The following is a 22,886-nucleotide window of genomic DNA, read 5'->3' on the forward strand; positions in this document are numbered from 1 at the left end:
GACATACAAACAAATATTCTAGTCGTTTTAAGTTACCCCGCGAGCAAATAAGATAAACAAAACTGAAAGATTATTTTACAAATCACGAATCGCCACGAATGTTACACCAAAATCAATGTGTTCATGAAGTGTTTGAACTAACACCTCTTCTAACGGCAGCCACATCCTTGCTGACGGCAGATTGCTCTTGTTGGGGTTGTTTTTTTGCTGCTGAATGGCCCAATCCGCCGACCCAAGACTTTTGCTAAACTATGGCTGCTGCTGCTCTGTCGGCTGTTTTTGAGACTTATTCCGGAATCCACGACAGATTTATTACGTATCGAGCTCTTTAATAGATTTGGAATAGCCAGTCTACTGACTTGTTCAATGCAACAATATATGACAAGCTCAACAAACACTTCCAAATCAGATCTACACGTTATACTGTAAATAGAAACAAATTTTTCTTTGCATACAAAAAGTGTTTTATTAAAAATTCTCATCCTCTAAGCATTAGGATCGAATTAACTTTCTTAATACATTTCCCTTAAGTCTAAATCTAACAAAAAATCATGGGTGAATTATTACGTCGTTTTGTGCATGGATGAATATTCAACACCCATTCAAAGGCTCATATCCTCCTCCTCCAACAGGAAACCCGTGAAATGAGTGTAGAATCTATCAAACAATTTCACCCCTGTTGAAATTGTATCAATCTCCAACCAGACTTTTTGGCCTGATTTCAAGTAGAGGATCGATTGAAGGGTCAAAGGACTTGATTGGTCTTTGAAGGTGTGCTGCTCACTGACCCAAGCATTTCCGACAGAAGTCCCGTCCAACAGTAGGCGAACTCCTAAAGTTTTAGAAGTCGATGCCAGTGGAAACTCTGCCAGTCCTGTGAATGAGAAAAAGTAAAATCCCGTTCGAGGTGCTGTAAATTTCCCTGTCGATAAGTCCATGCCCTTTCCCACGTTTATTCGCGCCTCTTTGAACGGAAGTGGAGTTTTCTCTTTGGTGAACGCAGCACTCATTTTAGCGTAAAAATGGACTTGCGCTGATTTAACGTTGGAAAATCCGATCCATGTCTGAAAACCTGTTTAGCGTTTGACGACAGTAACATACATATAATTTATTTTTAAAAGGCTTGTACAGCAATGAAATAAAAATACTGTATTTATACCTTTTTCGCTGCCAAGCCGTTTATTAAAATCGCAGAAGACAGTTTGAACTTTTTTATTTGCCACTATGGAATAAATTCCGTTCATGGTGTTTCCAATTCGCCATAGGTCATCACACGACGTCGGCATCCCTTCAACTTTCACTTTTCCTGTACATTCCAATCTTCCCAACGTGTGCTGACCCGATCCTTGGGAGGTTCCACCAAAGTTTAAGCGCGTCATTGGGAGATCCTGTTTACTTTCAATTACTCCTACCACGTTGAAAATATGATTATTGTAATGTGAAAATGGCGATATAAAGGACAGACTAAATATAAAGTATTAATAAAGTCCCATCCATATCATACCAATGGCTTGAATACGTAGACTACCGTCACAGTTAGCCATTCCGGTAGATGAAAATGTTTTCTTATTTCCATTTTTATCATTCCACCAGGAATAGGAGACATCTTTATTTATTAAGGGAGCGTTGCTGCAATCGTACTGTAGAGAAGTACATCAGCAATCAATTAAAATTAAGCATTTAGTCAACATTTACATTAAAAATAACCTACTATAATAGTTTGACTGCAATTATTTGACAATCCCACCAAGGCTGCAATTTGCTTTTCAGTTGCGTAATAATTGATTTTCCTGGAATAGCACCCAGGATCAGAGCATTTTCCCACGTCTATTTTAAGTTCACTGTCATGCAAAACTGAAGTCGAGCCTGTAGTGTTAAAAAAAAATATGATTTTATTTATTGCTGTTTGATATGGTTAATTAGTAGTATTCACCGGTTGTCATGTTACAATAGACATTGATGGCATTGTCTCCTACTCCTTGGCCGTCGGGGTCTATCCAATACATGCCGGAATCCAACAGAGGATTTGTTGCAAATACCTCTCCGCATGTCCTAGGGGCAGCATTTCTTTTGTAATGTTCATTCGTTTCAACATTTCTCGAAATGCCCTTCTGTGATGCGAACTTTTTGTCCCGTTCGCTCTTTATCAAAGCAGTGAAAATCGATTCTTGGTGGTTAACTTGGGCTTCTAGACGAGCCACTTTTGTTTCCAAATTAACCACTTTGGCTTCCAAATCTTCTTTGATTTTTATCTTGAAAATAGTTGAAAATATGTTCATTTTTTTAAATGAAAACAAATAGATAAATGGGGTTTGCAGAAATATACTTACATAATTTTTTTCAAGTTGCAAAACTTTGTCTTCCAAATATGCTCCCGTTGTTAAACAAGTGAACCGAGCCAAAAGAAGGAAAAACAATTGAATAACTGTTACGCTGGTAAAGAGAGTCATTGTTTGGTTCTTCACTCGCGGACCAACAAACAGTCACGAACTCACGATGAGCGTTTACAGCGGAATAAGTTATTTCAAATTTTGAGATAAATAAATTTTGAACTCTGACTTCCTATCGTTTTACGGCGGGAAATGTGAAGCCGTGTGTAGCTGATCTAGGGAACCAAGTCCAAAATCCAAAAGTTAACTGAAAATGTTTATTTCTAAGAATATCCATATTCGCCCGTTTTTAATAAATTGGACATTCGTATACAGTATATATCGTGCACTTAAAATGAATCCTTTGGCTACTATACCTTCGTATGCGTCCCTACAAGTGCAAACACATTCAAGTCGATGTGCCGGTATTATACATGAATGCCAGTGTATTTTAACTTAGGTTATTGCTTGTAATCCCTTAATTAAGTTCAACTCCCGTCTTGATGACAACTGAGACAACACAGTGAACACACCACAACCACACGAACCGCAGTAAAGAACTTGGCGGCTACGCGCGGTTCGATTTCGAATTCAACAACAAACTGCAGAAGACACTGCTGTCTGCTACAAGAGCTGTCTGCTAGACTCATTCTTTAGAACTGTGTGTGTGCAACGAGAGAAAGTTATTTTTTTAAAAATTTTGGGAAACTACAAAAATGTCTAATTGTGCTTTTGTATCTCGTGTTTTTCAAATTCCCTTTACTGGATTAAAAAAAGGAAAAGTTCTAGTTGAGCACATTAGACTCACCTCATCAATTACGAGACCCACCGGCTTATTGCATCAACTTACAGTGCTACCCACCAATAATGCCTGCCTTTCACTGAGAGCTTTAAAACATACTTCTAAATTTTCAAGGGGAAAAGGAGAGAAAGCTGTCGATGAAGATGAGGAAGATGATGAAGATACATCATCAACAGATATTTCAGTATGAAAATATTATGTTAACAACTGACATTATTTCCTTTATTTATTGAATTTTGAAGGCACTGGATTCAGATATTCTTTCTGATGTGGATGACAAAGATATAAAAATAGTAAAGAAGAAACTGAATTCGTTGAGACTGGACACCCTTCTTAAAGCAGGGCTTGGGATTGCCAAGAAGTAATTTTATTAGAAACACAACCTATACATTGAAAGGTAATTTTATCTTTGAACCCCAATGCCATCTAGTAAAATAGATACTGCCTTCTATGAGAGTAAAATTAGAGTGAATGGAGATAAACTACTGAAGAAAAGCAAACGAGTAAGAAATTATAATGTCAAATTATACTGTGTCTTTGTTAAACTAATCTTTATATCAATTAACAGTTGGAAATTGGAGATGAAGTTGACTTGATTAAAGGGCCTAATGTGATGAATCCTGCGTTTCTAGACGTGGGACGAGTTATAATACTAAAAGCGGATTACACTCCTGACTTGGAAAAGGTCTTAGTTTTGCTGAAGAGATACCGATCGCTTACAATTGAAAATTACGCCAATCCTTATAAATCAGGCGCTGAATAACGTGAGTTGATATTGTATTTAATATAGATCCAATAAATGTAATCAGATTATTCAAAATGAAATGTTTTGTGATTTATGGTATTTCCGGAGTATCCTGACATCAGTCTACGCTTGTCTGTAAACGGACTAGGTCGATCTCGGTTGTAGAAACGTTTTTCAATCACTAGGTCGAAAAACCTAGATAGTTTAACAGAGGAACTAGAACCGGGAGCCATTGCTTTTGCTGTGGTGCAGTCCTGTAAAAGTCAGTGAAATATTAATAAGCACTTTATATCGGAATAAGAAGCCGCGTTTAACTGTAACTTACCACGAAAATTTCACCAGCACCACATTCCTCGGCGATGGGAGATAGTCTTCTATTAAAGTGAGTTCTTACCTCTTCAGCCAAGTCAAGCTTAGTTCCAACAACAAGTATGGGAATCTGCACAAAGATGTTAGTAAAAATGAAGGTTGTTAATTCTGAAAAATACTAGTATTTAGTCCACAATATATTTTAGACCTGTGATGAACCGATGAACTGTTCTGGATCATATTCATCAATATCTTGATTCCTTGAAGGATTCACTGTCCTCACAGATGACAAAGTATTTCCATTGCATTCTTTGGTTAAAACCTCAGCTAGCCATTTTCTCAAATTCCCTTCTGATTTACGGTTTGTCAGATCATGGACTAAAATTATCCCTTTAAAAGAAATTAATATAAGTAAAAGTTTAGAAAATTTAGTTTAGTTTACTTGGCAATTTATTCTTAACCAACTTACCGTGAGCAGGTGTGTAAAATACAGATCTTGTGTTCTTGTGGCCAGAACTTCCTCCAACATCCCAGAGTTCCACAAAAAACGTCTTCTGGGCCGAAGTACCCTCACGATATTCATGTAGTTTCACATCAACTGAGCAGCCAATTGTCCATGTTGGATTGATTATTGGTTCTCCATGACAGAGAGTGTGGATCAACGACGTTTTCCCCACACCAGAATCTCCAATAACTATGATTCGTACTTTATCAATATCGATGGAGGCCATTAAATTATTATTTTAGTATTTAAGTAATTTTTTTAATTAGATTTTTACAACATTAAAAAGACTTCTCAAGCAAGATTTAGTTTGTTTCAAAATATATGTGACGAGTGCTGACGACAGCTTTGTGTTTGTCAACAACGAACAACTCGCCACCTAGTGATTGTAGTTTGAACTAGAAAATTATAAGGACGAAAAATCCTGCTGCTTTCTGCGTTATTACAAAGAAATAACTTCACGTAAATGATGAAATGTAGGCTACTGTTTTGTGTATTGGTATTCCAATGTGTGTGAGCAATGTAACCAAGTTTGGCCATCTGATCCTAACTTAGCAAATAGCAAGCCCCCGAACGGCCCCGAAGGTTGTTTGTGATTTTTGTTTCATATTTTAAAATCAAAATAGCACTATGACGTTCAGTAACTCGCTAAGAATAAGATCAATAATAAAAGACAATAATTTAATGAGCTTAAGAGTAAAAGCCTAAAACGGCAACTCCGCAACCGGACCTCCAGTTCTCTCATTCATCTATTCATTCTGCAATCCAATCAGCAGTGTCAAAACTCAAAAGTGAAAAGTTGTTACGGTTGAATTGTTTTCCTTCCACAGTTTTTAGTTTTTTTTTTTTTTTTTTTTTTACCACAGCGCAAATGGAGTGAGGCTCCCTTCAGCATGTTGTTTCGAAGTTTCATTCAACCATTTAATTGTTTGATTTTAGTGGGCCAATAAGTATAAGTTCGTTCACGCAAAATTTTTCTGCCTTAACGTGGTTGAAACAAAACAAAGCAGTAAAATCAGGGAAGTGTTCGGAACAGCCATTTTCCCAAATCACATTAGTGCAAGAAGTGAGGTATGGAATGTTTTGCTTTCATTGGATTCCATTTCACGAGGATTACGGACGAAATGACGCTGGATTTGCCAAGGATTCGTCCAATTTCAATAACGTTCACTGGTGTTATTCGACGAAAAAAAGGATATTCTTCTCAGCTTCGTGTGCAAGAATGAGATATCGTGCTGGATAAAACAAGCCGATCACCAAGAGAAACATCAACCTGGAACTTCACCTTCCAAAAAGAGTAGAAAGGAGTACGTCAGGTCAGAGATTCAATCGCAGCTTCGATGATCTCCATAACGACTAATTAGGATCTGTAAGAATACATAGCAATTCCAATTTTTGTCTCTTTCAATCCGCTCACGCTTCCATCCTCATATTTATCACGTGTATTTTTAGATTCCTTAATAACGATTGTTTTTCCTAATCATAATTTCTTCCATACTCTTAGAAAGATGATTGCCGATTTATTTACCTTAGTCTTCAACATTGTCATCAACATTCATTTGTTCCCCATTTTTTTCCGTTTAATTTTAAATTTTATTGAGCAAAAAAAAAAATTAAGTGACCAAAATCGGGGCATGAAGAGAAATTTTTTCCCATTTTTTCGCCAAGTGGCGGGAGCAAACTTTTCAAATTCTGACGAATCATTGACGAAGACCCGGTACCCCACACCCCCCCAATAACATCTTTGTAGTAGTAGAGCTGTATCTCTACTGACAGATGGTAATATGGTGACAAAGGAAAATATTTACTTGTTGTGAGATTGTTTGATGTGTTTCCATGTCTCAGTTGTTTTCCATTCATCTGAGAATTGTCTGACGTGTTTCCAGGTTCTCAAGGTGACTGGAAGACAACGTAATGATCCTTAGTCTGAACAACCCTGGCTCGTAATACGAACTAATTGGCAGGATCCGTTGATAGCGAACGCTGTACCCCTATTTGGAGGAAGCTAGGAGCCAAAACGATCATCGGTACCGATTGGTGGCTAACCGGTAAGACGGCCAAACCATCTTGGCATTATTATTCTTTATAATTTTCAACCCCATTGGGTATCTAAAGTCAAACTAGAGTAGGTTAAATCTAGTTATTGGTTAAACGAGTTACCCTTATTCATTAAATACCTCAACCATTGCTGAAGCTCCGGTGGGTGGAAGATACATATATTTTTAGGAGAAGTGAATCTCCTAGAAAATCTCCTAGAGAAACTGAAAAAGTATAGTCTAAAAAAATAGTGCTTTAAGTCTATTACTGGTAAATAATTTACGTTTTCTATTTTACTTTCAGTAAAAATCAATCATGCGGGTCAAGTAAATGAAGTGCGCTCTATACCATTTGAGTCTTGTGATGAGTAACATTGTTGATTATCGTCCAAGCCTAGCCGAGCCTCCCGGTGGAGAAAATCTCCTTGATAGATGCTGGTACTTTGCTTCAGGAAAATCGCTTACAGTCATAGAGGAAATGGAACACTTTCTAGTTTTGATACGCGCTCTGGAGGATTAGGGTGACAGCTGCCAGGGGTTTGCGCCCGCCTATATTTCCACGGAAAATGATATATGTACCATAAGTTCGACGGGGGTTCTTCAACAGAGCGAGCCAACTTTCGTGCGTCTAAACAATAAACCTGTGATTTTATTGTTCGGACCTCTATATAAGATAGCACGCTCTCGCCTTTTTTTTCACAGTTCTCCTTTCAGCTCTCGCCGACGTCCAGCTCAGTTGCGGACGCATTTCGAGTTATTGCCTCAACGCCCGATGGAACATTACAGCTTTTGGGTAAGTTGATTAAATCTAATTATGAATTCCAGTAGCTACGTGATGTTTGCCGACCCATTTACAGCCTTCATTTGTCTTGCGAACTGTTATTACAGATTGTTAACACGCTACTCGTTTACCTTACCTTCAACTATGCATTGTGTAATCCATTTGATAAGGAGAATTTAGAATCGTCAAACAGGAGGTAATCATTTGTTCTTTTTATTACGTTATTAACTGTTGGATGTGTTCTGCCAGATTTAATTACATTTTTCGGTTAACAGATCTGAATATGATGACTATTCGTGGCCAAACTTACCCTCGCGACCATTCTTTCATCCTTGGAGGAACGAATATCGCGGGAGAAAAATGTGGAACTATGACAGACCAGAACCACCCAGATCGCCTTTTCATCCGGAAGAATTACCGGTCGGACTTCGAACCCCTTTTCTGGGCTTCCGTAATACTTTTCCCTTTTCAGTCCTGCAACTAAGTGTTAATTGAATTTCTTGATTTTGTAAGGGGAGTCCATTTTCGAAAAGGTGATCATTCCTCATTTGCGCGGTAACTCCATCCCTTCTCGGCAGAAAAGTTACAGAAATTTCGACCAGAACGCTCTTTTTCGTCACGAAGTCGAGGAATCAAATTTTAAACTCCCGAAATCTTATTTCGCTGAAAGTCCTCTAGCCAGTGAAATAAACTTCCAGCATGAAGTGGAAGAACCGAGTGAAAAATCGTATAGCTTCGACAAGCTTTTCCGACTTGGAACTGGAAATTTGCCGCTAAGTAATTCTAAGAAGACTTTCGCATAATCAACATCTCCAATTCAATCCTTAAATTCCATTGAACAAGCTGAAATTTCTATTAGAATTCAATTTTGGTTATCAACATGTTTCGGCGTCTCTTGAAGAGCGACTCACATGTATTCAGAATTTTATAAAAGCTTCGCATCAAATCTAATAATAAATGTTTTCTTTTTAAACATCCTCTTTTTGTTCTGCATACTATGTTTATAATGTCAAATCTTTATTGATCGGCATTTGAATTTTTGGGAATTATTTTCGTACTGGAATCTTTTATAATTGAATCTTTAGGGGCTTATATGATGGCGACGACCAGTGACAATTTTGGTTAAGCGCAGCCCGGAACGTTGTACGGGTAGTCACAGACTGTAAGAGAAAGAAAATAAATATAACACCACCGTTAATTGATACCAGTTATTTGGTAGTTTATAAAGTGATTTGTCTTTACTTGTCTGATCTTGATACCAAATGGTAGTTGGTGGACAGCTCTATAAACATAGAAGAACAGTTTTATAGCAATAAATGATATTATTGGGCAATAAAACTCTGCTAATTCGTAGAACCTTACCATGAGATAAGATAGACCGTTGGAGCATCTCCAGAAATCATCGTCACATGGGATACCAGTGGGAAAGAATCCGAATTCACTGGGACAGATAAATGTGCCGGGGGATTGAGTAGTAGTCGTCGTCGATGTAGGCGTAGGCGTAGGCGATACAGTCGAGACAGGTGCTATGTTGGTTATATATTTTTAGCATTAGTCATGGATATGAAGTTAACGACTGAGATTGAAACTCTGATTTTGATTAGACTTTTTATTTATACGTACTGGAAGTTTCATCAAGACATGACGCAACTTCTTTCGGGACGCAAACGCCCACCGCCGGATCAAAAATGGAACTTCCAGGACAGGTCTGAACGAAAAAAGTGACCTTTTTATATTGACATAAATTGACGTGGCTAATCTATCGAGACGTTACCAACACATAGGCAACTCCGTTGATGCAAGAGTAGTAGTTGCCTCCGCAGGTTCCAGGAATGGCGTAAAATCCACCTTGAGCAGGGCACTGGAATGCTGTACTCCCATTTCATAGCGCAGGAAATCACGAATTAAAAAAATTGTATCAGACTAAATTTATTTAATTCGTCCTACCTTGGTTACATGATGCATCGCCCGGTGGGACACAAGCGCTCAACGCTGGATCGAAAACTGCACTGCCGGGACATGTCTAGATCAAAGTTGCGTCACTTTTCGCAATAAAGTCGCAATCCAACCATAAATTCATTTAACTAATTAATTGTACGTTACCATCAAATAGGGAAATCCATTGACACACGAATAGTAACTGCCGGAGCAGGTTCCGGGAACTGCATAAAATCCGTCTGAAGGGCACACGAATTCCTAAATTAAGATGAAATATATATAAGATGATGAAATTCGGATCTATATTTCACCATACAGTTTTGCGTGAGGAAACATAATGCATTAGCTGATAATTGGGAGTCACCCGTCAAAAATGACGAGTGACGAACACCAAGCACCGGCTCAAATTGACAAACAAGATAAGGAAACGTCTTACGACTAGGTTTTACCATTGGATGTTGTATAAGTCCTAACGACTTAGATTATTGTTATTATTTTGGTAAGGAAAATGCGTACGACGGTGCTGTTCTGGTCGAATATAGCACTTTTTTATCGAAAAATTGGTTTAAAATAGAAATGGTAATTATGCGCAGTTTTACCTCTTTTGCTAGGAGTCGGTCATGTAGCAAGCCTGCTGACGCAAACTGCCCTAGGCACACTGTAATCAAATAAGTGTAACAGAGTTAAGCCACTGGCAAAAAATCAAATTGAGTTCAGAATTAACTCACCCTGGAAGAGAACTAGAGTTGCAACAGTCGCCAATGTCGACGGGCACTTCATTTTGTTTTTTCGACCCCAAATTTCGTTTGCTCACCGAGATGTGAAATGAGAAAGGTGAGGATTATTCGATTTACTTTTATAGATTTTCGAAAACTGTGATGCGTTCAGCTCGTGAAAGCAAACAACTCTAAGTACCAGGTTAAGTAATACGTCGACTGACATTTCGTTTGGCGATAAAACTGATATTATTGTTGTATCTCTAAAGGAACGTGACCTATTGCTGCAACGTATATCTCGTCAACCACTTAGTTTTTCCATTTTCAAAACTCAGTCTAAGTGTGCTGCCTGTCACACATTGAATATTTGACAATATCTTAAACAAACGATACCGCGCCTGTGGAATTTTTCCCAAACGAAACGAGAAAATGTTTGTTTTACAAAACAACAAATTATTTTAAAGAGGTTTCCTATCTGAATAGGGAAAAAGTAATTCCCCTGTATCCTCCTCAAGGTAAAGGACGCGCGGAATTTAAGTGGCTCACTTATTTAATCTCGTGACGATATGATCCCGGCAAACTATTTTCCTGGCGGATAACACGCAATTGTTTACTACACACTCACGACTGGAAAATATCGGGTAAAAATATCCCTGTCTTAATGTGTGGCCAGACTTTGGATCTCTCGTCGTGTTCGTTCAATAATAATCTCAATCGGCACTATAGCTCTTACCTGATTTCCATTCGTCCTAAATACTTCCTTCCCGTGAACAGACGTCGTTCCGATGCAGATTTTTCTCCGGCTTTCAGATGGTTTTGGCGCGACTTTACGGAATAAAAAAGAGGACAGCGACTTTCAATGCCCGAAGCAAGAGTCCATTTGGGCACGAACAACAGCGGGGGATGCTGCGCTCTTGCGTAACAGATGTAATATACCTATGTAGAAGATAAAGTACATACGCAATAAATACATTAACAAGGCAGACAGTCTATTAAGTTTATATAAAACGTTGTGCAGAATCGGCTATTTCCCGGAAACTGCCGAATCACAACTCTTTTTTTGGGGATGTATATAAGTTACAAGAGAAAACCTGTTGAGTTTGGACGATTAAGGTCCACAGACAAATTATTCAATCGTGAAAGTACATCACGGTCAGTGGAAAACCTAACAGAAATTTACAAGAGAAAATGCTGTCGAGTCACTAATGGAGGTTTTGTGGGCCTTTTTCATTCTGTAACGTGTAACAGTAAAATAACTATGATGGATGTCCATCATGCTTGTCGTTCAAACTCGTCACGTTTAAGCGTGACTTATTCCCTCGGTATTTTCTGTATTGATTCTATGCCAAAAGTGATTCCCGAGATTGCACCCTTCGCACCTCCATTTCTTTTAATCTTATTATTTTTGTGAAGTAAAAAGTTGATGGAAAGAAAATTAAGCTGTATCCACTATCCATTTCTTGAAAGCGAAAGGGGATTTGGGGCGATTTAAGAAGCCTTGAGCTTGACTTATAATAATTCCTTTACACTTGAGAAAATTTAATCTGAGTGGTCCTTAACAAATGGTAGCCCTACTGTCCAATCATATTTTTAAATCACAGACCTGAGCAATACCATTAAATATCCCACCAATATTTTATTTAGCAATGGACAATCAATTGCAGAATGACGGTTTTTATAGCCCTAGCTCTCGGCTTAAAATATTTGTTACAGATTTGTTTAGTTCAGACATGCTTGAACATTGTTTAGGCCCATATCATTAACAATTAACTATAAAAGGCTGGTTAGGAGATTGCAAGGCTCACAACTAAATTGCTTGGGTTTCTTTAATGGTACAATTAAGAACATGATCTACATTAGAAAAACTATCAAACCCAGCTTTGCAATCCTCATTCCCGCAATATAAAGTTCTAAGACCAAACCCAGTTGTTTTAAGGAATCCATGAAAAAGATGAAAATGACCTGTCAGTTTACAACAAACCATACCGGCTTCAACTATAGCTGAGCACACAAAACATTTTTATGATTTTTCGGACATTTTAGATCAGTAAAAAGTGGGCAACACGAAAAAAAAACGTAGACAGCGCAGTGACAGACATAGAAGATAAAATGTTTGTTATTGTTACCGAAAACACCTTGTCAGAAATCGGAGCTGGTAGGATGTTAGTCGATAGGAGACGCAACCGCAGTTCGTCTTCATCAGCGAGAGTTGAGATGGGGTCTATAAATCCTTTTTTAAAATCCTTACAAACTACTGTTACACGATATTTCTTTGTCTCATTGCCAATTGGCCATACTTCGTCTCCACTGACACTTTTGACAGCCCTCAAACCTCAACTACCCCCCTGAACCCAAATCCACTATGCTTTATGTTTGCCAAATTTCAATATTATCCGTAACAAGTATTTGATATTTAATTATATTTATATCTTAATGTTTTTATTTCTAAAAATACTAAAACATTGTTATTTTACTTATTTAATCCAACCTGGATACTGGGATCGGAATATTCAAAATACAAACATAACGTAACTTACATCGACCAACACCTTGTTGAATGCACATTAAATGTTTCATTATTGATGGGTTCATTTTTCTACATGGGTTATTAGATTTTGTTTTTTTTTATTTAGTTTTTTACTAAAATTTCTATACAGCATATCTGCCCAGTACTATTACTCCTATAACAAAGGTCGAACTATTCGACAGCATATCAAGGCTTTTATTTTTATATCGCAAAAAATATCGACCATCTTCCACTAGATATCCAAAAGTATAACGACGATGATGCACAGCTTCTTCTCTTCCCCGTTGTGTTTCAATGGTAACTGCATTTGCGTATTGCGTGCGTTGGGGCAACGGTATAAAAGGAATCATTGCCAACGTTTGTTATGTCTTACTTTGTCTTTTTATTGGAATAAAAGCAGGTGAATATTTCCCTAATAACCCAAGATAAAACAAGTACGAAGGTATCCTTACTAGACTTGATAAGAAATAGCCTTAAAGGGTCGGTCTAAGTAAAACAAACATACGCTTGCGTTTGGTTTAGCCGAGACTGACTATCAAAAAGCAAAGCTGCTGGCAAAGTAAACTAGAAAGTTATTTTTAACCCCAAGTTTCAAAAGGTGAGGTTATCTTCTTGTGAGAGAGACATATAGATATTGGGTATCTGAATTACATTGGCGTTCGTTGACGTTAAGTTATTAAAGGGAGCCCAATAAATTGAGAACGCATCGCTTAGACGAATTCAGTTCAAACGTTGAACAAAAGTTAAGCGAAAATGGTACACTTCCACAACGGGCCGTTATTTATCAAGACAGGACTATTTTTGATTTTGATGTGTTTCAGTACGTCATCCGGTGGAACCATCGCTTCCTTGGAAGACAGATTAAAAGAAGTGGAAATCAAGCTGGAGACAGAAGTTAATCAACTGAAAGAAAAAAATATTCAACTTGAAGAGAAAGTAACGCAACTGGAGGCCAAAAATGCCCAACTGGAAAATAAAGTCCAAAAACAAGAAACAATTTTGACTTCCCTGTTGCTTCAATCCAGACAACACAAACCACCAACTGAGTCAGAAATAGTTTCAAATAATCGCCAAAATTTTATTCAATCATCTACAAAGAGTGCTGCAATGCCAAGGACATGTCGCGAACTTTGGATGGCTAATCCTTCCCTTCAGTCCGGAATGCACTGGATCGATCCGGACGGCCAAGGCGTCGGCGATAACCCGATCTACGTTTACTGCGACATGACGACGGGTAAAATAGATTTTAAAATTAATTCTTTTTTCTGAATTCAAAATAATTAAATAGTGTTTCCATAACAGGATCTACATCCATTCTACACGACAGTGAATCCCCTATCGACGTGGGTCATTGCGCTGATCCTGGATGTTATTCGCGATCTATCAATTACAACGCGTCCATCAGGCAGATAAAAGCGTTAGTTGAGTTATCATCCGAATGTCACCAGTCGATTAAGGTAAATTATTCGTTAAGGAAAGTGAAATGAACTTCTTCCATTTCCCTGATAATTTCAGTACGATTGCTACTACGCCCCTTTCGAATTTATTGCTATCCCCTACGCTTGGTGGAATGACAGAGACGGAAATGCGCAATATTTTTGGGCCGGAAATAACGCGGAAGGAATTCACACCTGCCAGTGCGGAATCGATGGCAATTGCGTCGATTCTTCTGCCAAGTGCAACTGTGATGCTGCGGCGCCAATTCAGTTAGTCGACGACGGTAAAACTTGCAGCATTTCTCGTAAATCGTAATAATGACCCAATTATTTCTTTGTGGCTTAAAATCCGTGCAGGTGTAATCACAAATAAAAATGTTTTGCCTGTCACTCGGTTGAATTTTGGCCGAACTCAACTGGAAACTTCGACGGGTATTCACACGCTTGGTCGATTCGAATGTAGTGGAACGGTCGCCCTTACAAAAATGCCCACCTCTTGCGAGGATCTTTGGTTAATTGGCCACACCCTAAATGGATTCTATTCAATCATGGGATCTACGATGATGGAATCCGCTTATTGCAATTTCACAAAACTCCCTGATGATGCGGGTAAATGTTTCAAATTTTTCTGAATTATTTAATTGCAAATTGCAATTAATATATGTATTATTTTATAATTGGTCGACAGGTTTCCAGAAATGGATCGGGTACGCCGGCGTGAAATCGGTGCCTGTCCATTTCTACGTCCAGAGAAGTTCTTCGTTCAACTCAGCTGGAGTTCCGATTCCGTTTGATTTGACGCGACTTAACGAGGGAACTGCTATGAATTTGACATCGGGGATCTTCACGGCACCGCGAACGGGAACTTATTTCTTCTCATTCACGGGTCTGGCACAATTTCCAGCTTCATCATCATTGCTTCCTTTAGGAGTTTCTCTTAAGCTGAACAATAATTCAATGGGGTTGGCTTGGGTTCAAGATGCAAACACCGTCGCTGGTGCATTAAATCCGTTGACCCTCCAGTCGACGCTTAAATTGAAAAAAGGCGATGCAGTTTGGGTGGAAATTACCTCCAGCATGCCATCAGGTGTGAATTTGTTTGACAACGGTAGCCATCACACTCATTTCACTGGTTTCGTGTTGGAGGAGGAAATTGTTGCTTCGCTTTGAACCGAAATGCACAAAATAATCTTTGACTGATAACAGTTAACGTGAAAATGAATTTTTTTATTAGATTGTAGCGTATGAAGGGGATGGAAAAGAAATAGCCTACATCCGCTTCCAATTCATTAAGTGGTGGGAATTTCTAAAATAATTGTTTGACATGTATTCAAATATTAGACTTACTCAAAACACGAATAAATTCTATCTGCAAAGATGTAAACACGATAAATAAAGGACCCATTTTGATTGCACAGATTTAAAAAGTACGAACCAAAGTTAAAAGTTAAATAAAAAAATTGGGAAATAAAGTTAATTGTTATTTCTTGGGCTCGAGGAAGAAAAAGGTTCGGAGATCTATGTACCATACGAAAACAAAGCAATAAAAGACTATAGGAATTTCGTATAGCCTTTAGGGTTTGGTCTACGTGGTTACCAAAATACTGAATTATGCATATCCGAGTTGACCTAAAAGGGCTGGTGCAATTAATAATCGCTAAGGACCAGTGGGCGGATTTTATGCAGTAGCTATATGTTCTTCTAGGTATGTCCTTTCAATAAAACCTACAATAAATCATCATTATACGATTAGAAAATCAAAAATCGGAACTAGATTGCTTATATTAATAACCAGCTATGTCATGAAACCGAGCTGGAAACAACCGGAACTACTTTGATCTGCAACTATTTTGTGCAAATTTTCCGCAGTACAAGGCACGCTGGAGCTTCACAAAAACAACGATATGGAGTTATACCGATAATTAAAATCAGATGAGATTCTGAATAATAATTTTTAAAAAATTCCCAAACAGTTCGAAATACAATCAACAGGGTAATATGAAAGAAAATTATTGTTCGCTCCTTTAAGAGATTTGCGGAACCCAACCAAAGAAGTAATTTATACAAACATACGAACGATCCCATTTTGGAGATGTCCGTACCAGCCAACGGTTGGCTGGTACGGACATTTCCGAAAAACGCGTTTTTTTTTTTCGTTTTATTTAAAAGCCTTTGCCTTAAGGGTTGTGAAGCTACTTGTATATAAACTCGTTGATACGACCAAACTGACCTTCAGTCTGCTTCAGTCTCGCTCAGGAGTTTAAACGAAATTGAAGAAGAACAGAGAACTGTTGTGATTTTGAATTTTCTTCTCATTATGGCTTACAAAAATATCGCCAGCGTTTTCACAGCGGTAAGACGTCAAACAATGAGCTTATATACTTTTATTTGCTAAATAATTCAACTATGGAAACTGGTGACGTGATTCACGAATTTATTTGCTGACTAATATTCAGGCTGTCTTTCTATGTATCTGTTGTGGGGCCTTCCTATTCGGTTTGGTGGCGAGTCAAGACGCCGAACTTTTGTCAGGAGAGCAGCAGGCGTCTGCCCAGTACTATCGCCCTTACAACAATCGACGACCGGCCTATCCAGTGAGACGTCCTTCGTACAACAACTACATCAACCAGCGACCTCTAACGCCAGCAGCTTCCAACAACAACTACCGCCCAGCACCGACTATTGCTAGACCCAGTACGGCCGTCACTGGATCGACATGCAGTTCATCGAACAGCTACCAGCAGTACGGAATTTGCTGGGCCGCAGACAGCCAGCGATTGCAAATCAGCCCCAGTTTGACAATTGAAAATTTCGTCAGGTTTCACAAGATAAATTTGTATGACAATGTCCTGTATTCGACTAGCTACCGGCAGCAACTATGCGAGCAGAGTCGACGCTTCAATAGTGTGGGCATTCTGTGTATCACCAGCGCCAGCAATCACGAAGACGACGATGATTGTTTTTATCAGAGAGCGGGCGGTACTTATACGTCGACTGCTAAATCGTGCATCAATAACGACTGCATTTGCGTGGTGGGCGACCCGTTCGAATCGATTGCCGCTAACACTAAAGCTCCTAATGACCCTTTTGACGCTCCTATGTTTCAACCTGGGTACTGGCCGGCTTGGACTACTGCATTGAATCAAGATATTCAAAACACGTTAGCAGCTAGCGGTATCTACTGGCGACCATAATGTATCATAACTAATTATTCCATTTTAAACTCTAACCTTTATGGTAACTCATTTTCAACAAGAAGTTAATACAAAGAAATTCACAAGTTTATTTGTGTCACATGTTTCATTATGTACGTCAATTAGAAGTTGTTACATTTCATTCAATAATTCTCACCGCGATGCCCAACGTAAATTTTGCCATTGGTTCAATAACAACAGGACACCGTCCCTATCTAAGAAGCGCACACAGTATTTTTTAAATAAACCCGACTTGCACGGAAAGTTGAGAGCGACCGGCGGTACTACCGCAAGAGCTGATAACCAACGAATATATATGTCCGCAGTATTACGGGACACGCTGGAACTCGGCCATCTAGCAATTAAAAATCTGTCTGACTATTGTTGACCATTATTGATTGATACTTTTAGCCTCCATGGTTATTCAAATATTTGAACATGTTTCGGTTGTCGGAAGTGGCGTACCGGTATAACATTGAGCGTACACGAATTTATCTCAGCTAGGACATGTTCTATTTCTTTGCTTCGAAATTTTTTTGCCTGTTCTAGTCTCTATTGTAAGTCAAAGCCAAACATGCTGTTATTCATTATTTCCTCATTAAAATGTGTGTTACCGGTAGGCTACTATTTCCAAGGGGCCTTGAAATGACGCGCAGCTAGAAACAATCTAGTGAAATATCTGTATTTGTATATAATCAAAGTAAAAGATATACTGGGGCTTTATCGATGCATGAAATAAATTTTTATTTGCCGGGGACTGCATTAGAGTCACTGCATTTGACTGTTTAAAATAGAGAAGCAACAGCAGCGAAATGCATTTATGTCAAAAAAGAAAAGAAGCAACTTCAGCCCTTACACTAAAATCTATTTGGAGTAAGAAACGACAATGAAACCAACAGAAGTAGAAAAACGAAAAACTGATTGTGGCGCTGATCGAAGCTTATTACATGATAGCGTGAGTGCCTGTCGCACGTTGGTTATCTTAAACAAACGAAACCGCGGTTGTGTAATTTTTCTCAAACGAAACGAGAAAATTTTCATTTCATTAAAACAAAATTTAAATTCTGACAGCAGTCAGTACAATTAATGCACTTGATGCTATGCGATGCTATCAGAACAAGGAAAACAGAAATTTCCTCTAAATCCCCCTAATAAAAGTTTTAAAAAACGTACAGAATTTAAATGACTAGCTCGCTTATTTCATCTTATGAAATTTTAATATTCCCCCATTTTCTCCTTCATATTATTTGTGATCCCTTAACCAAATTCTCCATTTTTTTTAGAAAGGTTTAACACCGCAGTGAATCCTCATTTCAATAATTAACGGTAGATCAAATTCCCATAGTCGCGTACAAAACTAATAATTGTGCAACTGACATTCAAGTTACTATCTTATTCTTTCGGCAGATAATTTAAACACAAAGATTCGTTTATCTCGATTTATTATTTACCTTTGAGTTAAAACCAAACAAATGGCCGGTCCAATAAATTGAAACGCACTTCCAGTTTGAAAACACAGTTGATCCGCTTGACGCGTTTGTCACAATAAAATGGCCAATTTGTCTTCTGCCTCACCCATTGGAATAGGTTTGTTGTTTATTTTGATCTGTTTGACGACTGGGTCGACTGGCGCAGTTTTTTCTTTAGAAGAAGAATTCCTACAACTTAAGGAGAATTATGTAAGAACAATTGAATTTTGTTTTCACACTTCTGTTATTTGTCCAGCCAATTTAGTTCATCGATTTTAAATGATGGCTTAATGTTTTGTATTCCATTTGCCAAAGTTTCAAATGAAAGAACTCGTTAAGAGTTTGGAGTCGAAAGTGACTGAACTAGAGACCAAAGTTCAACGACAAGATTCGCTTTTAACTTCCTTGTTACGAGAGAAAAACGATCGCGCAGTAGCCGCCGATTTTGACTCTGTCCCAATTAGCACTAATCAATCAGCAGTGGCCATAAACGGACTGCCATCTTCATGCAGTGATTTAAAGATGATTGGCCACATTTGGAGCGGATTTTATTCCGTCATGGGATCTTCAGTAATGGAATCCGTTTACTGTGATTTCACAAAACCCATTGATGATGCGGGTAAGAATTTTATTTTTATGAGTTTTTACGAGTTATTCAATTGCAATTATTATCTTTTACTTAATTCTATAACTTGTGATGAAAAGGTTTCGAGAAATGGATCGGATACGACAACGTCAAATCAACGCCCGTCTATTTCTTCGTCCAGAGAACCTCTCCATTATCCGCTGATTGGCCTTATCAGATTTCATTCAATTCCGAGATACTGAACGTAGGAAGTGCCATGAATATTCAGAATGGAGTATTCATAGCCCCACGACCAGGAATTTATTTCTTTTTATTCAATGGACTGGCGAAATTTCCAGCTTCATCATCTATTGATGTTCGATTAGGAATTTCGCTTCAATCGAACGCTGCTGGGTCTGGAAGTCAAGAGAGTTATGTTAGTGAGGCAAACACTGTCGATTTTCAAAGAAGTCCGTTGGCCCTCCAGTCGATACTGTCGTTAAAAACAGATGATTATGTCTTGTTGAGGATAGTTTCCTATTCATCAAACGAAGTGCAATTGTATGAAGCGAATTTCCTTGGTTTCATGCTGGAGGAGGAAATCGTCGTCTCCCTTTAAAAATACTGTATTCATCATAAATGCGCAGAACGATCATCGAATGACAATCGACCCGTATAAATGGATTTATTTTTCTTCGTTCTTTTTTCTTAAATCCTAAATTTTCCCTGAAATTATGTTTGTTTTTTTGTTTTTGTTATTTTTTTCATCTATAGGCCTATATTACAATAAATAATATTTCTCCTATTTTTTCTTCAGATTATTTCGACTCTATAATTCTTAACTAGTATTAATTCATTTTCGGTATATTGCAATGAGTTGTGTCCGACATGCAATATGATAGTAAAAACATATTAACCAAAATATACAAAGACAACACAATAAAAGACTCTTGATAGGTTTGCAATATAGCCTTCATCTAATAATAATTTTTGGATAGATGAACGATGAAGTAAATAAGGATGTAAAACATGGTACCCATTAATTGTCAAAGGTATCCTTACTACTCTGTGTTTTTTTTTTTTTTGGAATGTAGATGTCGGTAGAGTGCAATTTTGTTTAAAGAATTAGCCAAGTTGATTTTGTAAAGTATTATTAAACAGGAGACTGCGAATTATACGCGGAGCTGGAAACAACCGGAGCCGATCGGAGCAAACGTGATTCTCAACTTATTTTGTGCAAAATCAAGGAATTCCGTTCCTTACAGAGATGTGCGGAAGCAAACGAAGTGAATGCCCAAGCAAGGAAGTAGTGTAGAAAACGATAAACGATCCCATCACTTCGGAGATGTCCGTACCATCCAACATTGCGCAAGACGTTTTTCTAAAACTTGCCTTAAGGGAAGTTTAGCTACCTTTATAAAACTCCTTGGTTTGACCGAGCTGACCTTCAGTTCTCGCTCTGTTGCCTACGGAAGTTGAAGAAGACCAGCAAGCTGCTGCGATTTCAGATTTTCGTTAAACCTCAGCGAAAAACAATTAAGTTTAAAGATATGGCTTTTAAAAACCTCGTCGGCGCTATCTTAGCGGTAAGATGCCAGAAAATAGTAGCTTTACTGTATGTTTTGAATTGCTGTAAGTTCAATCTTCAATGCTAGAAACTAAATTAAAAATCAAGTATTTGTTAATTTGATTAGGCTGTCTTTTTATTTCTCTGCTGTGGTGCCTTCCTCTTCGGTTTGGTGGCAAGTCAAGACGCCGAACTTGGAGAGCAACAGGCGTCCGCTCAGTATTATCGTCCTTATTACAACTACAATCGACGTCCAGCCTATCCGGTAAGACGTCCTACGTACAATAACTACCATTACCAGCGTCCTCAGAGGCCAGCAGCAGCTCCTTCCAACACCAACTACCGTCCAGCACCAGCACCGACCACCAGCACTGCTAGACCCAGCAGTGCGGCCGTCACTGGAACAAGTTGCCGTTCATCCAACAGCTACCAGCAATACGGAATTTGCTGGGCCGCAGACAACCAACGATTGCAAATCAGTCCCAGTTTGACAATTGAGAATTTCGTCAGGTTTCACAAGATGAATATGTACTCCGATGTGTTTGATTCGCATAGTTATCGGAAGCAATTGTGCGAACAGAGTCGACGCTTCAACAGTGTGGGGGTCATGTGCGTCACCTCCCCCAGCGATTTAGCATACGACGACGATGATTGTGATTATCTCAGAGCGGGTGGTGTAACGACGTCGACTGCTAAAACGTGCGTCGATGACGATGTCTGTATTTGCGTGGTGGGCGACCCGTACGAATCGATTGCCGATAACACTAAAGCTCCTAATGACCCTCTTAACGCTTTTCTGTCTGGAACTCACGCTGGAACTGGATACTGGTCGGCATGGACGGCTGCGTTGAATCAAGAAATTCAAAACACGTTAGCAGCTAGCGGTATCTATTGGCGACCATAACCTAATAACTTACATTTTCAACAAATAGTTAATAAAAGAGATTTGTAAGTTATTTAATTGTGTCACACGTTTCATCATGTCTACATCATTTATATACTGTTATTTCATTTAATAAAAAAACGCATAATTTAATTACAATTTTGTTATCGGAAATGATGGTAACGTTGAGCATAAACCCTCACCGATGCCCAACGTGTATTTGCTATTTGTTTTACAACAGGACACCGTCCTACATTTATTTGCTCCGGGAGTTTTTTGCTTGTCAGTCACAACCTGATTTGATGTGAACAACCGTCCCTAAGATGCGTAGAGTATTTTTAATTAAGCCAGACTTCCACGGCATATAAGCTGAGAACGACCGGCGGTAGTACTACCGCAAGAGCTTCGTGCATAACCAACGAATGTATATGTCCGGCAGTATTACGGGACATGCTGGAACTCGGCCATCCAGCAATTAAAAATCTGTCTGACCATCGTGGACCAAAATTTATTTCCGGTTCGACAAGTTGATACCAGCTGCACAGCCTTTTTTATCATGACCAACCCGTTTTGCTGTTAGGTGTGTCCATTCACCATGTGAAGATTGGCATACAAAATCCGGGGGTAAAAAAATGATCTAAAAATCTAGCCCGTTCATTCTTTTTCCACCGATAAACCAAATAAGGCCAACGGTTCATTTATTATACGTACATTTCTCTCGCCGGATGTGGACACATAGCCAGCCAGCTTAAAATATGTGATGCGGAATTACTTCAGCTTCTTTTGTTTTTCTCTGGTCATGTCCGGACTAGGAATATGGGTCGTTGTTGGGTAATAAAAATCGTTGCGCATACAATATTGACGAGCGCTGCTGACGTCCAATAAAAGTTGAAAGATTCCCCATATACGGTCATTTGCTGATCGCCTAGCTCGTTACGTATTATATTCGTTTCCGTTCAGTCCGATCAGCACACGCTTTATGCTGCGTCATTTTTTCACCTCATTATATGAACAGGCACGCGGACTAGAGTGACTAAGGCTGATTCC

At 38.6% G+C, this 22,886-nt stretch overlaps 8 protein-coding genes across 15 annotated transcripts; 5 read left to right on the forward strand and 3 right to left on the reverse strand.

The window, feature by feature from the left end:
* Positions 1–446: 446 nt before the first annotated feature.
* On the reverse strand, positions 447–2,530 carry LOC124336212. The gene is made up of 6 exons (XM_046789924.1): positions 2,331–2,530; positions 1,934–2,252; positions 1,712–1,866; positions 1,505–1,640; positions 1,160–1,408; positions 447–1,072 (listed from the first exon to the last, which is right to left on the reverse strand). Exons 1-6 carry the CDS (start codon positions 2,448–2,450, stop codon positions 603–605), a joined length of 1,449 nt encoding a protein of 482 aa, XP_046645880.1. The 5' UTR covers positions 2,451–2,530; the 3' UTR covers positions 447–602.
* Positions 2,531–2,972: 442 nt separating this feature from the next.
* Positions 2,973–4,164, forward strand: LOC124336459 (mitochondrial transcription rescue factor 1-like). Its single transcript, XM_046790281.1, has 4 exons — positions 2,973–3,355; positions 3,414–3,532; positions 3,602–3,674; positions 3,740–4,164. The coding sequence occupies exons 1-4, from the start codon at positions 3,086–3,088 to the stop codon at positions 3,932–3,934; spliced, it is 657 nt and encodes a 218-aa protein (XP_046646237.1). The 5' UTR covers positions 2,973–3,085; the 3' UTR covers positions 3,935–4,164.
* Positions 3,932–5,114, reverse strand: LOC124336423 (rab-like protein 3). Its single transcript, XM_046790229.1, has 4 exons — positions 4,695–5,114; positions 4,434–4,615; positions 4,242–4,355; positions 3,932–4,170 (listed from the first exon to the last, which is right to left on the reverse strand). Exons 1-4 carry the CDS (start codon positions 4,954–4,956, stop codon positions 3,982–3,984), a joined length of 747 nt encoding a protein of 248 aa, XP_046646185.1. The 5' UTR covers positions 4,957–5,114; the 3' UTR covers positions 3,932–3,981.
* A 644-nt stretch (positions 5,115–5,758) lies between these two features.
* On the forward strand, positions 5,759–8,517 carry LOC124336481. Of its 4 annotated transcripts, none has more exons than XM_046790311.1 (7): positions 5,759–6,096; positions 6,614–6,775; positions 7,068–7,556; positions 7,652–7,740; positions 7,820–7,995; positions 8,058–8,371; positions 8,420–8,517. In XM_046790311.1, the coding sequence occupies exons 3-6, from the start codon at positions 7,536–7,538 to the stop codon at positions 8,345–8,347; spliced, it is 576 nt and encodes a 191-aa protein (XP_046646267.1). In that variant the 5' UTR covers positions 5,759–6,096; positions 6,614–6,775; positions 7,068–7,535; the 3' UTR covers positions 8,348–8,371; positions 8,420–8,517. The 4 variants fall into 4 exon arrangements, with proteins under 4 accessions (XP_046646267.1, XP_046646268.1, XP_046646269.1 ...); XM_046790312.1 differs by having other exon boundaries at positions 8,058–8,367; positions 8,416–8,517; XM_046790313.1 differs by having other exon boundaries at positions 7,068–7,385; positions 7,466–7,556; positions 8,058–8,517.
* Positions 8,440–9,412, reverse strand: LOC124336540 (chondroitin proteoglycan 1-like). 3 transcript variants are annotated; one of them, XR_006917019.1, is made up of 5 exons: positions 9,319–9,412; positions 9,168–9,252; positions 8,907–9,070; positions 8,787–8,826; positions 8,440–8,704 (listed from the first exon to the last, which is right to left on the reverse strand). XR_006917019.1 is itself a non-coding variant. In XM_046790391.1 (5 exons), the coding sequence occupies exons 2-5, from the start codon at positions 9,177–9,179 to the stop codon at positions 8,667–8,669; spliced, it is 258 nt and encodes an 85-aa protein (XP_046646347.1). In that variant the 5' UTR covers positions 9,180–9,252; positions 9,319–9,412; the 3' UTR covers positions 8,440–8,666. The 3 variants fall into 3 exon arrangements, 2 of the variants coding, with proteins under 2 accessions (XP_046646347.1, XP_046646346.1); XM_046790391.1 differs by having other exon boundaries at positions 9,164–9,252; XM_046790390.1 differs by having other exon boundaries at positions 9,158–9,252.
* A 4,066-nt stretch (positions 9,413–13,478) lies between these two features.
* On the forward strand, positions 13,479–16,241 carry LOC124336704. The gene is made up of 5 exons (XM_046790485.1): positions 13,479–13,959; positions 14,028–14,182; positions 14,241–14,445; positions 14,519–14,770; positions 14,850–16,241. Exons 1-5 carry the CDS (start codon positions 13,479–13,481, stop codon positions 15,329–15,331), a joined length of 1,575 nt encoding a protein of 524 aa, XP_046646441.1. The 3' UTR covers positions 15,332–16,241.
* A 140-nt stretch (positions 16,242–16,381) lies between these two features.
* On the forward strand, positions 16,382–21,995 carry LOC124336400. 3 transcript variants are annotated; one of them, XM_046790196.1, is made up of 3 exons: positions 16,382–16,514; positions 16,618–16,979; positions 21,467–21,995. In XM_046790196.1, exons 1-3 carry the CDS (start codon positions 16,479–16,481, stop codon positions 21,858–21,860), a joined length of 792 nt encoding a protein of 263 aa, XP_046646152.1. In that variant the 5' UTR covers positions 16,382–16,478; the 3' UTR covers positions 21,861–21,995. The 3 variants fall into 3 exon arrangements, with proteins under 3 accessions (XP_046646152.1, XP_046646150.1, XP_046646151.1); XM_046790194.1 differs by having other exon boundaries at positions 16,618–16,769; positions 21,227–21,995; XM_046790195.1 differs by lacking the exons at positions 16,382–16,514; positions 16,618–16,979 and adding an exon at positions 20,824–20,975 and having other exon boundaries at positions 21,084–21,995.
* Positions 18,854–20,194, forward strand: LOC124336367. The gene is made up of 3 exons (XM_046790144.1): positions 18,854–19,034; positions 19,140–19,443; positions 19,530–20,194. Exons 1-3 carry the CDS (start codon positions 18,906–18,908, stop codon positions 20,006–20,008), a joined length of 912 nt encoding a protein of 303 aa, XP_046646100.1. The 5' UTR covers positions 18,854–18,905; the 3' UTR covers positions 20,009–20,194.
* Positions 21,996–22,886: the final 891 nt, after the last annotated feature.

Source organism: Daphnia pulicaria, chromosome 4 (genome assembly GCF_021234035.1).
Source record: "Daphnia pulicaria isolate SC F1-1A chromosome 4, SC_F0-13Bv2, whole genome shotgun sequence".
NCBI classification, from domain to species: Eukaryota; Metazoa; Arthropoda; class Branchiopoda; order Diplostraca; family Daphniidae; genus Daphnia; species Daphnia pulicaria.

Excerpts from the sequence above, each read along its gene's own strand:
- LOC124336212 (XM_046789924.1), bottom strand. The coding sequence starts at position 2,450 with ATGACTCTCTTTACCAGCGTAACAGTTATTCAATTGTTTTTCCTTCTT. Across the intron at positions 1,867-1,933 it reads CTATTGTAACATGACAACCG|GCTCGACTTCAGTTTTGCAT; the intron begins GTGAATACTACT and ends TTAACACTACAG. Across the intron at positions 1,641-1,711 it reads ATTGCAGTCAAACTATTATA|TACGATTGCAGCAACGCTCC; the intron begins GTAGGTTATTTT and ends ACTTCTCTACAG.
- LOC124336481 (XM_046790311.1), top strand. The coding sequence starts at position 7,536 with ATGGAACATTACAGCTTTTGG. Across the intron at positions 7,557-7,651 it reads TGGAACATTACAGCTTTTGG|ATTGTTAACACGCTACTCGT; the intron begins GTAAGTTGATTA and ends CTGTTATTACAG. Across the intron at positions 7,996-8,057 it reads AACCCCTTTTCTGGGCTTCC|GGGAGTCCATTTTCGAAAAG; the intron begins GTAATACTTTTC and ends TGATTTTGTAAG.
- LOC124336423 (XM_046790229.1), bottom strand. The coding sequence starts at position 4,956 with ATGGCCTCCATCGATATTGATAAAGTACGAATCATAGTTATTGGAGAT. Across the intron at positions 4,356-4,433 it reads AGTTCATCGGTTCATCACAG|ATTCCCATACTTGTTGTTGG; the intron begins GTCTAAAATATA and ends ATCTTTGTGCAG. Across the intron at positions 4,171-4,241 it reads GTGCTGGTGAAATTTTCGTG|GACTGCACCACAGCAAAAGC; the intron begins GTAAGTTACAGT and ends TGACTTTTACAG.
- LOC124336459 (XM_046790281.1), top strand. The coding sequence starts at position 3,086 with ATGTCTAATTGTGCTTTTGTATCTCGTGTTTTTCAAATTCCCTTTACT. Across the intron at positions 3,533-3,601 it reads GGGCTTGGGATTGCCAAGAA|TAAAATAGATACTGCCTTCT; the intron begins GTAATTTTATTA and ends AATGCCATCTAG. Across the intron at positions 3,675-3,739 it reads TACTGAAGAAAAGCAAACGA|TTGGAAATTGGAGATGAAGT; the intron begins GTAAGAAATTAT and ends ATCAATTAACAG.
- LOC124336367 (XM_046790144.1), top strand. The coding sequence starts at position 18,906 with ATGGCCAATTTGTCTTCTGCCTCACCCATTGGAATAGGTTTGTTGTTT. Across the intron at positions 19,035-19,139 it reads TACAACTTAAGGAGAATTAT|TTTCAAATGAAAGAACTCGT; the intron begins GTAAGAACAATT and ends CATTTGCCAAAG. Across the intron at positions 19,444-19,529 it reads AAAACCCATTGATGATGCGG|GTTTCGAGAAATGGATCGGA; the intron begins GTAAGAATTTTA and ends TGTGATGAAAAG.
- LOC124336704 (XM_046790485.1), top strand. The coding sequence starts at position 13,479 with ATGGTACACTTCCACAACGGGCCGTTATTTATCAAGACAGGACTATTT. Across the intron at positions 14,446-14,518 it reads AATTCAGTTAGTCGACGACG|GTGTAATCACAAATAAAAAT; the intron begins GTAAAACTTGCA and ends AAATCCGTGCAG. Across the intron at positions 14,771-14,849 it reads AAAACTCCCTGATGATGCGG|GTTTCCAGAAATGGATCGGG; the intron begins GTAAATGTTTCA and ends ATTGGTCGACAG.
- LOC124336400 (XM_046790194.1), top strand. The coding sequence starts at position 16,479 with ATGGCTTACAAAAATATCGCCAGCGTTTTCACAGCG. Across the intron at positions 16,515-16,617 it reads TCGCCAGCGTTTTCACAGCG|GCTGTCTTTCTATGTATCTG; the intron begins GTAAGACGTCAA and ends ACTAATATTCAG. Across the intron at positions 16,770-21,226 it reads TATCCAGTGAGACGTCCTTC|ACGTCCTACGTACAATAACT; the intron begins GTACAACAACTA and ends CTATCCGGTAAG.
- LOC124336540 (XM_046790390.1), bottom strand. The coding sequence starts at position 9,179 with ATGAAACTTCCAGTACGTATAA. Across the intron at positions 8,827-8,906 it reads ACGGTCTATCTTATCTCATG|AGCTGTCCACCAACTACCAT; the intron begins GTAAGGTTCTAC and ends CTATGTTTATAG. Across the intron at positions 8,705-8,786 it reads TTGGTATCAAGATCAGACAA|TCTGTGACTACCCGTACAAC; the intron begins GTAAAGACAAAT and ends TTTCTCTTACAG.